Here is a 14,813-nt window from a genome sequence, read left to right on the forward strand (position 1 = left end):
TCACAGACATAGGGGAGGGGAGAAGGGGGGAAGTGGGAGGGAGGGAAGAATGGGAGGAAACAGGGGAAGGGCTAACAATCGAGATGTAATATGAATAAATTAATTTTAAAAATGTAAAAAAAACAAAGTAAAAATAAATAAATAAATAAAATAATAATTAGTTAATGCTTCATACTAAAATAATAATGTAGATATTAATACTTAAAACAAGTGTGTATATAGTTACAGTATTTAATTATCTGCCATAAATACCATCAAATTTTTGTTCATATTATTTACCTAGGATTATGATTTCATTAGAATATTTTCAAAAATTTGAAGTTGAAACAAATAAGAGGTCATAACATATAGATTATTTTAATTTTAAAAGAAGTAATGTATGTAAAATTGTGATGGCACAAATAATCCATTTGAAAAATTGTTAAATATTTGCTCTTTTAAAGAACTTTCCATCCTGACTCTGTACATTTTTGCAGAATAAAGAAACACTTAGGAATAATGAGAAAGAAATTGAATGACCATGAAAATGGAGAATTTAGTTGCCATGGAGATTTAAAAACTAAAGAACTTGAAATGAACATCTCAGTGGATATGTTAAAAAACGAGGTAATTTTGGTGAGGGTGGTTTCAAGACAGGGTTTCTCTGTGTAGTCCTGGCTGTCCTGGAACTCACTCTGTAGACCAGGCTGGCCTCATACTCACAGAGAGCCACCCTCCCCTCGGGATTAAATGTCTGTGCCACCACCACCCGGCACAAAGGAGGTAATTTCAATTTTTTTTGGAGACCATTTCATTGATACTTTATGTCATTGAAAATTAATTCTTTTCTCACTGAAAGGGCGTTCTGCTGAAATCAGGCTGGAATGTGAAGCCAAGCAGTACACAGCGTCACAAGCCACTAAGTTGTGAACAGCACCAATTTAGTAGCTGTTCTACTGAGCTATTAGCATAGCTATTTGTCCAAGTTATCTAAGAGATGCAGGTCAGCAGCATCTCATGTGGTTCCAGCCCTTTACAAGCACCGCCTCAGTTGGTGACTGCTCACACCACCCTATGAAGGAACCACATGCCCTGCAGGCATCACTGGATGTCCCATCCCTTTGCCTGTTGTGTGCATGTCATGTGAATGCATCTCACAGTCTGTGGTCTAGGTTCTTTTTCCTTGGTTTCTATTGCTTTACCCTGTGTTTTCACTGTTCATGTCATTTGTGGTCTTACCAATATACCAATCAAAGAGATGAGTAATGGTAAAACACTGGCAGAGGCTATTCAATCAATATTCATATTGGGAAGAAAAATAGATAAAAGACCACATGACCCAAGTCCATCCTCAGGCTGGTGACATGACCTTTAAGTTTACGCTGAGGAAGAGCTGGACCAGGAAACAAGAGCATATGGATAATCAAGCAGTCCTAAGGGAGGTGTTTCAGTTCTTGTCCAGCAAGGTGTTTGTTACTGCTGTCACTGCTAGGGACGATTGTCCTGGCTCCTATAAGATAATTACTCCTGTCCCAGGGTGCAGCCTCACCATCATATGTAGCTGCCTCCAGTTGGCAAGGCTATCCTGGTCTTAGAATCCAAAGTGGCCGCAGGTTTATGGTAATGACTCTTACAGACACTTTGTAGGTGGTTAAAAGGCCAGCTAACCAGGAGACAAACAAAACAAGGCAGAGATGGTGTCTCTTTTCTTTTGCTTAAAGAGGGGCCCAAGTGAAGAGTCCATTTAGCAAAAGCAGCATCTAAGAGCATGATATAGCAAAGGATACTGGAATTTAATTTCTTCCTGCTGCTAAGTATGAATCCTCCACAGTATGGATCCTCTATACATTGTATCCATTCCTCAGTTGATAAGCCTCTAAACGATTCTACTTTGGGCTTCTGTGAACAATGTTGCCATGGACCTATACCTACAAGTTTTCTTTCAGGAATATTTATGAGTCAATGGCTGAGTCATGTGGTAACCCTGCTCCCATTGAGTAGGAGTTACGGTTTTCTCTAGATCCTTGCCAGCACTCTTGTTCCACCATTTCAAGTGAAAAGCTTTCCATCCTAGTGATAGGAAGTACGGACTGTGGAGGCTTTCCTTTGCACTTACCAATTTACCAACAGGATGGTGAGCATGCGCCGTTTCATGTGCTTATTAGTGCTTTGTATATGTCCTTGCAGAAATGTCTAAATGACTCTTTCTCTGATATAGGGGAAGCTGAGAACAGTAAATTGGTGTTACAAAGGACCACATTAGGTTACACAACCTAGAATTTAGCTAAAGTAGCACCCCTGGTTCTCGGGAAAACCGTGATTCTGCCCAGCAGCAGGACAACCCTGGCTGCCAGCTGAAAGGGAGAAGCAGCCCTGGTCTGTCTCAGGATGACCAGAACAGTATTTTACATTGTAAATCTCCTAGTTTGTCCTGACAACCAAACCTTAGAATTCCCGTCACTGTGTGGCGGTTCATTGCTCATAGTATAACCTGAGCCTGTAAAACTATATAAACAGAAGGGATTTCTGTTTGGGGCTGGTTCCCTGTTGAGTTTTTCTTTGTAATCTCTAAATGCTGGAGTGATTTCTCACTGGGAAGGCATGTTCGCTCTGCAACACCTCCAGTTTTGAATTATGTTATCTTTTGTTTGCAGGAGTCCTTTATTCTAGACATGACGCCCTTATCAAGAGGATACTTTCTGCACACTTTCTTAAGCTATGATCACTACAAGTAAATGACACTCTTTCATCTGACACCTCTTATTTATTTCCAAACATATTTTTCATATACAGGAACATAGATTCCTTTCTTTCAGACATTCATGTTTGGTTGTCAAAATATAGCTCTCATATTTTAGAGTGAAAATTAAGTACAAATTGTTTTATTTTATGTGTATGGGTATTTTGCCAACATGTATGTCTGTGCACCACTTGTGTACCTGATGATTTTAGAAACCAAAAAAGAATATCAGATCCCTTAGAACTGGAGGAGCTAGGGCCAGGTCTATATATCCTCAAAATGCACCATATGAAATTCTCAATGATTTAATACAATATTTTTTAAAGTATATTTTTGAGATTCTTTGTAGCTTTCATTCTGTTGATTTTGTACAAAGTTCAATGAGTGACATTCTAAAACTCCACTACTGATTACAATGTATTGCAACTGAATTTATGTCAAATTTTGTTCTTGTTTTTCCATTAGACTTCCCCCCAGCCTAAATTCTTTTTTTAACCAAGCTATGCAATTTTATTCATGCAGGTCCATGAATTGACGGAAAAAGGGGCAACTATAATGTCCAAATATCTACCTCTGAATGTACAGTTTAAATACATTGAGCAGGAGTTGTTATCAATAAAAATAGCACAAAAGCAATATGAGAAGCTGCACAAAGATCAGAAGATGCTGGAAAGAGATGCTCTAGCCCTGCAGCACCAGCTCCGAGAGACCATGGTAGGTCGGGGTGAGGAGAAGCATTGTTGGTACAGGCTGAGAGAGGGTGCCGTCATCTAGAAGACACGTGAGACAGGATAACTGTCTGTTACGTGCTAAATTAATTTCACCACACTGCAAGTGTGTGTCCTTGGTTTATCTTAATAACAGTCGGTGTTGGAGATTTCTAGAAAGCGGGTGATGTCTGCTTATCCCTTTAACTACTTCTGTTTCCATCATTAAAATACAATTAATCTTTCAGAATAACCATTTTCAGCTTTTTAGGCAGTTTAGCATAAAGCAAGACCCCTGTGGGGAAAGAGACAGTGGGAATCAAAACTTTGACCATGCTTCTGAGTTGCTCTTAAATTACACTGTTGGGTTTTTGGGATTGGGGTCAACTCTGTTCTGTGATCTGTCTGCTTACATAAGGACAAGCATGAGAATGATTCAGAACCTTTAGCTCAGGAGCAACAGGAGGCCTGGATCCGAGCTCTGACTCCACCAAAACAAGGCTCAACAGCATTTTATGATTTGGATTTAATAGGATTGGTATTGATATTTTAAACTCTGGCATTTTATCTCACATATTTAAAATTACTCTGGGAATCAATTACTCAAAACTAAAAGCAAGCACAGTGAGTATTTTGAGTGTCATGTGTAGTTATTTTTAAAGTATATCCTTTGAATTCTCCATAGGCAAAATCAGAAGATAAAAAACATGCAAGAGCATTAAGACACCACAATAACGATTTGGTAATGAGTCAAATGGAACTCAGGATTGAAAATCTTGAATCAGAGCTCGAGAAAATGGAAGCGGAGGAAGAGTCCAATACAGAAATGACACAGCAATACAAGCAGCACTGTGTCAGGGAGCAGGAGCTCAGCAAGACATTATCTCATACGCTCAACAAGTGAGTAGGCAAACTACACACTTGTCTCCAGTGTGTGGTTTTCACTGAAAGAGAGTCTGAAGATTGAGTAGGATATGTGAGAAGACTACAAGTTATAACTGGGAAGTAATGCAGGAAATGAACCTACACTTCCACTGGGGCTGAGAACACTTCTTCCGCTTTTTAATATTTAGTTTTATGTGCTGTTCCCTCCTAACGAAATGCCGGTCTTTCAGCTAATTAAGACAGCTTTAGTGTCATGAAATTATGTTAACATTCTCTCAAATAGAAACATTAACAATTTAACTACCTTTTTAGAAACACACCCAAAGGGACCCACAGTAACAACACTGCCCTTCTGGGCACATTCTGGCTCTTGGAGAGATAACTGCCTGTCATTGTGACTATTGAGTCTCTGGTGCCACCATTAGAGCTATGTGTTGACAAGCTTTACAGTTGTTCTCCTGTACATCAAGGCAGACTTGAGTCCTAGGGGAAGGTTAGCCCAGCGATGGACAAAGCTCCACTCACAGTACGGTGAAGCATACCCCTGGGCCAGTGTCAGGGTGTGTGCACAGCAGAAACAGCAAGTCCTACCTCAGAGATGACATAAGAAGCTGACTGCCCCACGAACTGCTTGGTTCTTGTGTTTTGTTTTGTTTTGTTTTTAACCCTCCGGGAGAACCACCTTCTGCTGCAGAGGCTGATCCTCTGAATTACCCTTCTGTACCAGATGCTCAATTTGTCCCAGGTTATGGGTGGGCTGTAGATAGTGACAGAAATAGCTTGAAAATCTTTTCATTCAATAGCTCTTGAAACTGAGCTGCTTTACTGAACATGACTATTTCTAGCTGGTTTGTGAGTTTTGTTTTGTTTTGTTGTTGTTGTTTTTTTTTTTTTTTTTTTAGTTGTATACATCTTGTACATTTGTATACATTGAATTGTATACATTTGTCATGGATCGCCACAGGACATTTTGCTGTGGGTTCCTATGGTGCAATATGCCAAGAATATGAGCATCATCTCCCACAGCTTTACCCTTTAAGAACGGGTATTTCTACTAGCATGACCAGTTTTTTTTAAGAGGCACACGTCTAGGAGCCACCTATCATTGGCAGTCATTCATCTCTCTCTTACTCTCAATTACATGTTAGCTTGGAAATAGATGTGACTCTTTAGAACCAATTTAAACTTATACCTGAGTGCCAAAGGTATGCTCCAACATGTTTACAGCATTAAGACATTGGCACGTGGAAATATAAAATACTTCCTAAACAGCAACTTCTTAAGGGAACAAGGGCATGAGTATTTGTTTGCTTCTGCAATCTTTACAGGACTAATAGAAAACTAAGTAAAGTCAGAACAGACATTCTGCTGGCGACAGAACGGAACAGAACTGTGCAGAACACTCTTACCGCAAGGCCTGCCCCCCAAAGTCCTGGTGTTACCAAGCATAGTGCTGATGTAAAATGCAAGCCCAGCTTCACTCCAAGCAGAAACCCAGAGCCTCCCACATCCACCCTTCAGCCTTCACCTCTGTCTATACGGAGGAGTCTGCTCAAGGTAAACTGTATTCTCTTCTGACCTTTGGTGTTCCAACTCTGATATCTGATAGTAATGTTGATTATTTTTCATTTGGTGAAATATCGAACTGTTCAGTAAAGATCACAGTAGTCAGTGTTCTCTAAGAAGAAGAAAAATTATGTGTCTGAGTGTTTTGCCTACATGTATGTAAGTGCATCGTGTGCATGCCTGATGCCTGTGGAAGCCGGAAGAGGGTGTCAGATCCCCTGGCTCAGGAATTACAGGGGATTGTAAACCATCCTGTGGTTGCTAGGGATGGAACTCTGCAAGAGTAGCAAGTGGACTTATTGTATGTAAGTACACCGTGTGCATGCCTGATGCCTGTGGAAGCCGGAAGAGGGTGTCAGATCCCCTGGCTCAGGAATTACAGGGGATTGTAAACCACCCTGTGGTTGCTAGGGATGGAACTCTGCAAGAGTAGCAAGTGGACTTAACGCCTGAGCCATTTTTCTAGCACCCAGGAAAAAAAAACATGAACACATATATCTCACATTTTCTGTATCCATCCACTGACTGGTCGTCTATGCTGCTCCATAATTTAGCTATGTGTTGTGATAATCCTGGCATGCGTGACTGCTGCTGTATACTAATTTAGAGATGGATCACATGGTGTTGATTTCCATGGTGACTAAAGTCACCTATTATACAATCCCAATGTGGTTTTAAGGGTTCCTGTCCCTCATATCCTCATCAACATTTCTCTTGTTTTTGTGAGTGTGTCTAAATGGGTTCTCAACGCAGTTCTGACTTTCATGATTGCTGAAGATACTAAACACATTACACATATTAATTACCAACTTCTACATGTTTGCATGAAAGTATCTCCTCACTCCCTCTATGAGTTTATTTGCTCTTTTGATTTTTTCGTTATGCTAAGTGTTGGTCCCTTGATAGGTGAACAACTGACAGAGATTTGCCCCTTTCTATGGCCTATCTCTCTGGATACTTAATTTTTTTTTCTGTTGGTGTGCATTAAGATTTCTTTCTCTTTTTCTAAGATATTAGGAAAGCACTCTACTTCTGAGCTAAATTCTTACATCTAAGCTTTTTAAATGTATGTAGGTTACTTGTCCATTTTTTATACTATTTCCTGAGTTTTTGAATCTTATTCAGAAGCCATAGGCTGTTGCTGTGTCCTTAATTGTTCCCGTAGGTTCTCTCCCAATAGTCCCAAAGTATGGCTCTTACATCATCATATCTGACCCATTTTTAAATAATTAATTTTTTAAAGTTTAGATCTGGTTTGGGGGGGTTGTAGTTATTGTTTTGGTTTTTGGTTTTTGGGGGCATGTTGGGTTTTTAGGGGGGAGTTGTTTTGGTTGGTTGCTTGCTTGCTTGGCTGGTTTTTCAAAACAAGGTTTCCCTGTGTAGCCCTGGCTGTCCTGGAACTCACTCTATAGACCAGACTGGCCTCGAACTCACAGAGATCCACCTGCCTCTGCTTCTCGAGTGCTGGTATTAAAAGCGTGCACCACCACTGCCTGGCTTTTTAGATTTCATACAAGTATATAACATACATTTAGCAAAATCTCCTTCCTATCCTCCATTTTCTTCCCCTCCCCCTCAGTTTTACTTCTTTTATGCCATATACAAACAGGACTTTATGTATCTACAATTTAGGGACCAAAATAAAAGAAATCTAGGACCCACAAATGAAAGCATATGACATTTGTCCATTTGGCAATGGTTTATTGAGAGAGAGAGAGAGAGAGAGAGAGAGAGAGAGAGAGAGAGAGAGAGAGATCTCCAGTGTTGCTGAATTTTTAATGAAGTTCACCTAAAGCTCTCCACCTTGCCTTCCCTGAAGGGAAACAACAGGAACCTCCTGTTGCAGTCCCCATCTCTCCTAGAGATGCATGCTGGTTCGTATTTGGCCAACTTGACACAGGCTAGGGTTATCTGGGAAGAGGAACCTTAACTGAGAAAATATCTGCATCAAATTGCCAGTAGGCAACTCCATAGGACATTTTCTTGATTAATGACTAATGTGGGAAGTCCCTGCCCACTGTGGGCAGTGCCACCCCTGGGCAGGTGGACCTGGATAGTATAATAAAGTGTGGGGAGCAAGCCAGTAAGCACCATCTTCTGTGGCTTCTGCCTCAGTTCCTGCCTGTAGGTTCCAGCCTTGGGTTCTTGTTCTGACTTACTCAATGCAGGACTGTGACATGGAAGTGTAGGATGGACTAAACCTTTTCCTCCCCAAGTTGCTTTTGGCAATGGTGTTTGTCATAGCAATAGAAAGCAAACTAAGACTAAGGGAAACTAAAAGGACAAATTTAATGCAACCGTGTCATTTCACTCATAAAATTTTTAAATGGTTCCCAATTGTAGAAATCACAAGGAAAAATTCAATTCAACTGTGCTTGTTCCTATTCCAGATATTTGATAGTATTTAACAATTTTTTGACTAGGAGAAAAATCATAAGATGTTAGTTTGAACAAAATGTGAAAAAAAATTTAAACTGGTTTTCATTGTATATTAATTTATTAACGGAATGTCTGTTCCACCATCAAACAGTCTTGTAGCATTGATGGCCTTTTGATGATATTCTTAATGCACAGAAGCCTGTGGTAAATTCAGCCTCAAACTTTTCTTGCTACTAGTCTCCATAGCTTTACACAATAGAAGAGCACATCTAAGTTTTCTCAGTGCAGTTAAATAGACTAAAGGAGAAAGAAATTAAATGAGTGTTTTACTATGTAAGACTATAATATCCTAGCAAACTGGTATTTTTCATCATTTGTTAGCCTAGTTTCATATTTTTTAAAAGGAAATAAGAAGGTGATAAAATTGGATTTCTGCACAGACAAGAGAATGAGGGGCTGGAGGAATGTTTCAGGGCTTAGAGTGCCTGCTGCACAAGCAAGAAGACCTGGGTTTGGATCCCAGCACCCACTCAAGAAGCCAGGTGTGGTAGCACATGCCTCCCAGTGCTGGGAGACAGGGACAAAGGGAGCCCTAGAGCTAACAGCCAGCCAGTCTAGCTAGTCATTGAAACCAGTTGCAGAGAGAGACCTGTCACAAAAATATGGAGGTGAGTGACAAGGAGGATACCTGAGTTTAGCTTCTGGCTTACACATACACGGAGGGGGCGGGGGGGGGGGGGGGCAGGTAGAGGAGAGAAGTCACTTGCACACATGCATTCACCGCACACATTTTTAAAAAACCAAGCTGACAGTTCCAAGAGGCTGTCTTCTGGCCTCAAAATGCACATTTGTGCATGCACAACTGCATACACATGAACACATACACACGTGCACATACAAAGAGAATGAAAGCTGAATATTTCTGTAAATTGTTGTGCATGGTAAAAATACAAAATGTTTGCATTCATTCCCACCAGAAAAATCAGGTTCTGTCCCTTTACAAGAGTATGATGGACCACAGTGTAAATGTGCACATCATACAGAAAAAACTTGGGAGGTAAGGGCCGTTTTAGTATTTCTAGCTAAACTAAAGGACAGCCTACCCTAATAGTTCTAATGTGCCAATGGTTTCCTTGTGGGGTGTGATTTTGACAATCATGCTAGACTTGAGAGATTCAAAACATCCTTTCATCAATTCACAAAGCTATGTCTGCATGGTGACTGCTGAATGCCTTGAAACAGTTTCTGTCCTGAAATGACTGAGTTGGCTGGGTTTGTTTTTATTTTTCCTTTTTTTTTTTTTTTTTCATAACATTTTTGTTGGTTCTCTGGGACTCCCACATCATGCACACCAATCACACTCACTCTCTAGTTCTTCCACATCTGCTTCACCACCCTTGTAACACACACACACACACACACACACACACACACACACACACACACAGTAAAAATAAAAGTGACAATAAAAAAAATCCAGTTTGTGCTGTCTATATACTCACCAGAGCATGGTCAAATGGCCTACTCCTTAAGTAGAACTGAGTCCTTCCCCTCCAAGACCCCACCAGAAGCCATCAACTGTGGAGATCTAACGTCAACATTCCATCACATTTTTTAGAGAGTTCTCTTCAGTGCTTTCCTGTCTAGGATGCTTTTTTGGGGGTTGGGAGTGGACTCATATCAGAACAGCCCCCTGTGATGGCATCAGACATCAACATGGCTTCAGGCTGCAGCACAGACCATGGACATCCACATGGCCTTTGGTGTAAAAGGGACCAGACATCAACATGGCCATGTGAGCTTGTCCGCTCCCTCACACAGCCCACTGGTTTGCTTTCTTGACACAGAGACTTGCTATATAGATAGCCCAGACTTGCTGTGATGTAGCCCAGGCTGATATTAAGCTTATGATCTTTCTGCCTCCACATCCCAAGTTCTAAGACTCCAGGTATGTGTCATCATACCCAATTTCTTAATGATTTCAGTAAGTTTTCTCCTTTCATGTAGTGTTCCGTTTACAAGACTAGTCACTAATTCTGCTGTCATAGAAATGTCATAGAAGCTGGGTGTGGTGGTGCACACCTTTAATCTCAGCACTCGGGAGGCAGAGGCAGGCGGATTGCTGTGAGTTTGAGGCAGCCTGGTCTACAAAGCAAGTCCAGGACAGCCAAGGTTAACACAGAGAGACCCTATCTCAAAAAAACCAAAACACGAAGAAGAAGAAGAAGAAGAAGAAGAAGAAGAAGAAGAAGAAGAAGAAGAAGAAGAAGAAGAAGAAGAAGAAGAAGAAATAAATTAATTAATTTCATAGAAAGGAAATAACATAAAATCTGTTAGAGAAATCTTCACACCAAAAATGTATAGATTTTATGTATCACTTCCTTATTATCATCTCAAACTATTTACTATGTGAACGGTACTATGTTAGATCCCATAAGGACCATTAATAAGACAAAAGATTTTATCCAAAGGTTTAAATGAGGTGATACAGTATAGAGTGTAGCATCCTACATATTCTGTAATTAAATAGCTAACTATTTTAGTCAGATGTTTTAAAACATCAGTTCTTATTTCTGAAACGAAATCAACTAAAATTAAATCTTTATGTTTTTTCATTTTTTTTTTTAAGACAAGGCCTAATGTACCCCAGGCTGACGTGGAACTTGTTATGCAGCTGGGCATGACCTTAATTCTGACCCGCCTTCCTCCATCTCCCAGCTGTGTGATGACAGGCATGCCAACAAGACCAGTTTTTGTGGGGTGCAGGGAATGGAAGCCAAGGCTTCTTGCATGCCAACCAAGCACTCTCCTAAATGAGTCATAACCTTGGCCCCCAAAGAGTTGCATATTATTATTCTTGTTTTCAATTCTTGAAAATCGTAAATCAGAGAAACAGAAGTTTGAAAACTGGTCTGGGTCTCTGTTCATACCACCCTGAACCCATCAGATCCATCTGAAAACTGCCTTCAACTTATCTATGCCCTTTTGTCAAATGAACTTTCTGCAATGTCATATTAATATCTGTATCAATGTAATCTAGAGAACATGATTTTTAAACCTTTACCAACAGAATTCTCGTATGATAAGCCATTTCCTCCCTTTCTGTACCCAATAGTCTGTGCAGACCTTGACAACACAGAGCATGAGTTCTTTCTCTTTACTACCCAAAGTGCATAATGGAATGCCCATTTCAAAGAAAAAGTGAGGTGGAACATAGAGTGAGTGGCAGAGGCCAAGGGCACTAGCTCCTGCCTTCTGGGAAGGGGGTGGGGAAGCCCTGCTGATAGAGGAGAGAGGCAGCGCGGCTTGTAGCCAGAAAGAAGCTCTGGACTCTTACTCTTTAACAGCTGGAGCTGGTAGCTCCTAGCGATTGTCTCTGCTGATTCTAGAGAGAAACACAAAGGGAAAAGGAAAGGGGAGTGAGCCAGAGCTTATAGCTTCTGGCATAGGCTGCCATAGAAAGAAAAGGAAAAGGGGGAAATCACACACTCACACACATTTGGTGGATGAAGCAAAGGCAGGTTGCAAAAACTTCACACACACACACAAATACAGACAAACATATAGACATGCAGATATATACACATTCACACATTGGGTGGATGGAGCAAAGCTCCAACCATGTTCTATATACACATACACACACATACTGGGTAGATGGAGACACACCCGACTTCCAACTGTTTATTATTTCTTGGCTCCTTTTATACTTTCTAAGGCAAAATTCTCTACATCAGAGGGAAAATTACCTTACAGCCATAAAAGTAATTATCACAGAGACAGATAAAGTCATTACACAGAGAAATACAGAGGGATTATTAATTACTCATGCCTAACTAGACATTTCTTATCTGTTACTTCATTCCACAATTTTGTTATACGTTCAAAGCAATAGTTCTTCATGTCATAGGTTAACAAGGTTTAATGTTACTATGGTTTAAGGATTTACAACAAGATAATTGTTTATATGTCTTTCCATTAAGATTCACACCTAATTAAGCATTCTTTATCTATCTCTTAGCTCCACAAGTTCATTTTAAGTTCAAAGTAATAGTTTTATCTGTCTTTCATGCCACACATTCATTATAAGTTCAGAGCAATAGTTTTTTATGTCATAGGTTAGCAAGGTTTTTACCAAGAAACAATCATCTATCTTATACCTTATTTTTAAGACCTTGTATAACTTAGTTATCATGGTGCATACTGAGACCTGTGATCTCATCTCTGGACCTAACCTATAGCAAATGTTTTCCTAGATCGTAAATTTGCCTCAAGCCTGTTCTTCCTAGTGTAATTTATGTGCTTAAGACATATGAAGGTTCACAGAACTCCCTTATGCAGCCTTTGCTATTCTGCAAGGGGGGGGGGGTTAAAAATTACTTCCATCAAATCAGTAATTCTATAAAATCATTATCAAGACTTATAAAATCATCAACTCATCTAAGCATCATGAAAGTACATCTTCACATTGATACTGCAGGAAATCTGTCCACCAGAGTCGGTAAATACTCAGGAAACAATAGGCCATGAGGGTCTCTCCTTGCCATGTCAGATATATGAGGGATACAGCAAGGACAAACATGAAAAAGTATATCAGCAGCAAGAAGCAATCCAGAGACAAAATCCCTCTTCAGGGTGTATATACCCATCATCAGCTGTGCAAAAACAATGGGCTGTCTCCAGAAAGCTCACTTGCTTGCCACAGCCTTCTCTGCATGGCCTCTGCCAAAAACTCTATTAAAGTGAAAAATCTTGGCAAAGTTTTATACAGCACAGAATTTTGATAAGATACATGAGTTATAAAGTATGAGATGGTTAGTTATGTTTATGTTACTACGATAGAATATTCCCTTATGGGGCTTGAGAGATGGCTCAGAGGTTAAGAAGACTGACTACTGTTCCAAAGGTCCTGAGTTCAATTCCCAACAACCACATGATGGCTCACAACCATCTAGAATGTGATCTAATGCCCTCTCCTGGCCTGTAGGTGAACATGCACACAGAGCACTGTATACAAAATAATAAGTAAAATTTTTAAAAGAATATTCCCTTGTAATAGACTAATATTCACAGTACTCATTATCCAATTAATCTAAACAACATAACACAATAGTCTGTATGATTTATATTTAAAATACATAGGCATTTAATTTTATCTACATTGAGTTTTTTCATAAGTAATATTCAACTTAGGTCTAGTTTCTAAATTTTTATTTTAAATTTTTAAAAAATACTTCATTTATTTGTTTGTTTGTTTATTACCTGGGCTATACTCCCAGAACCCACATGACAGGTTGGAATTATCTGTAATTCCAATGCCTGACCTCCAGGCACTGTATGCATATGGTGCACACACATAGATGCAAGCAAAACACCCATACACACAAAGTCAAAATAAATCTAAATATTGTAAAGAATGGTTGTGAATTTTTATTCATGATCATTTTGTGATGCCTAGCTTACTGACTTCACCATATAATGTATATGCTCTGGTAATGTCAGAAAATAAAACATGCTATCTGTGAGAATGCTGCAGCTGCAGCATTATTATTATTATTATTATTATTATTATTATTATTATTATTATTATTACTATCATTACTTTGTGTGTATGTGTATGTGCATTGGTGTGTATTTGGGTTTGTTTGTGTACATACCAATTTGCATACACATACTGACATGTAGGTGTGGAAACCAGACATCAACATTGGGTGGTGTTCTCAATCAGCTCACTTTACTGTGTTTTTCAAGGCAGGGTTTCTGACTGAACCTAGAACTCATTGATTCGGTTAGGCTAGCTGGACAACGGGCCTCAGGGGTCCCCTTCCTCTTCCTTTATTTTTTCATACAATATATTCCCATCTCTCATCTCCCAGATCTTCCCCACCTCTCCACCCATCCAACTCCACACATTTCTCTCTCTGAGAACAAAGAAATTTTTTTAAAAATTAAAAACCTACAAAACACAACACACATGAAAAAGAAAAGAAAAACCATACTAAAAACACAAATCAGAAAACATACAAGCAAAAGATTAGAAAGTTTTTAAAAATGTCCAAAACAATATGAGACAAAAAAAAAAAAATCTACTAAAATACCATTTAGTTCATTTTGTGTTAGCCATCTACTAAGGCCATGGGGCCTACCCTTAAGCGTGGTTTATAAACCCAGTGAGATTCCAGTGTAGAAGATTCAATTTCCTTTACAAGTAGTTGTCAACTGGAGGGAGCTTCTTGGTTAGAGATAGAGGCTTGTGTCTACGTCTCCTCTCAGTGCTGGAACTCCATCTGACTTGGACCTATGCAGGCCCTGTGCATGCTGTCATAGTCTCTCTGTGAGTTCATATTTATCAGTCCTGTTGTGTTTGGAAAATGCTGTTTCCTTGGCATCATCCATTCCCTCTGTCTCCTCTTCTACATAGCTCCCTGAGCCCTGAGGGGAGGGGTTTGATGAACACTTATTCCATTTAGGGCTGAGTGTTCTAAGATCTCTCACAGTGTTTATTTGTGGTTTTTAGTATTAGTTCCCATCCACTGCAGGAGGAAACTTCTCTGCGG

The 14,813-nt window shown here is 39.7% G+C and overlaps 1 protein-coding gene across 1 annotated transcript in view; it reads left to right on the forward strand.

Moving 5' to 3' along the window:
• LOC127190154 (ankyrin repeat domain-containing protein 26-like) overlaps positions 1-14,813 on the forward strand; it is an 83,471-nt gene that overhangs the window by 62,595 nt on the left and 6,063 nt on the right. Inside the window, exons 20-23 of the mRNA XM_051147177.1 lie at positions 477-606; positions 3,242-3,433; positions 4,112-4,326; positions 5,640-5,868. Of these exons, the coding sequence (XP_051003134.1) occupies positions 477-606; positions 3,242-3,433; positions 4,112-4,326; positions 5,640-5,868 (766 nt within the window). The remainder of the gene's footprint in view (positions 1-476; positions 607-3,241; positions 3,434-4,111; positions 4,327-5,639; positions 5,869-14,813) is intronic.

This window comes from Acomys russatus, chromosome 5 (genome assembly GCF_903995435.1).
Source record: "Acomys russatus chromosome 5, mAcoRus1.1, whole genome shotgun sequence".
NCBI lineage: Eukaryota > Metazoa > Chordata > Mammalia > Rodentia > Muridae > Acomys > Acomys russatus.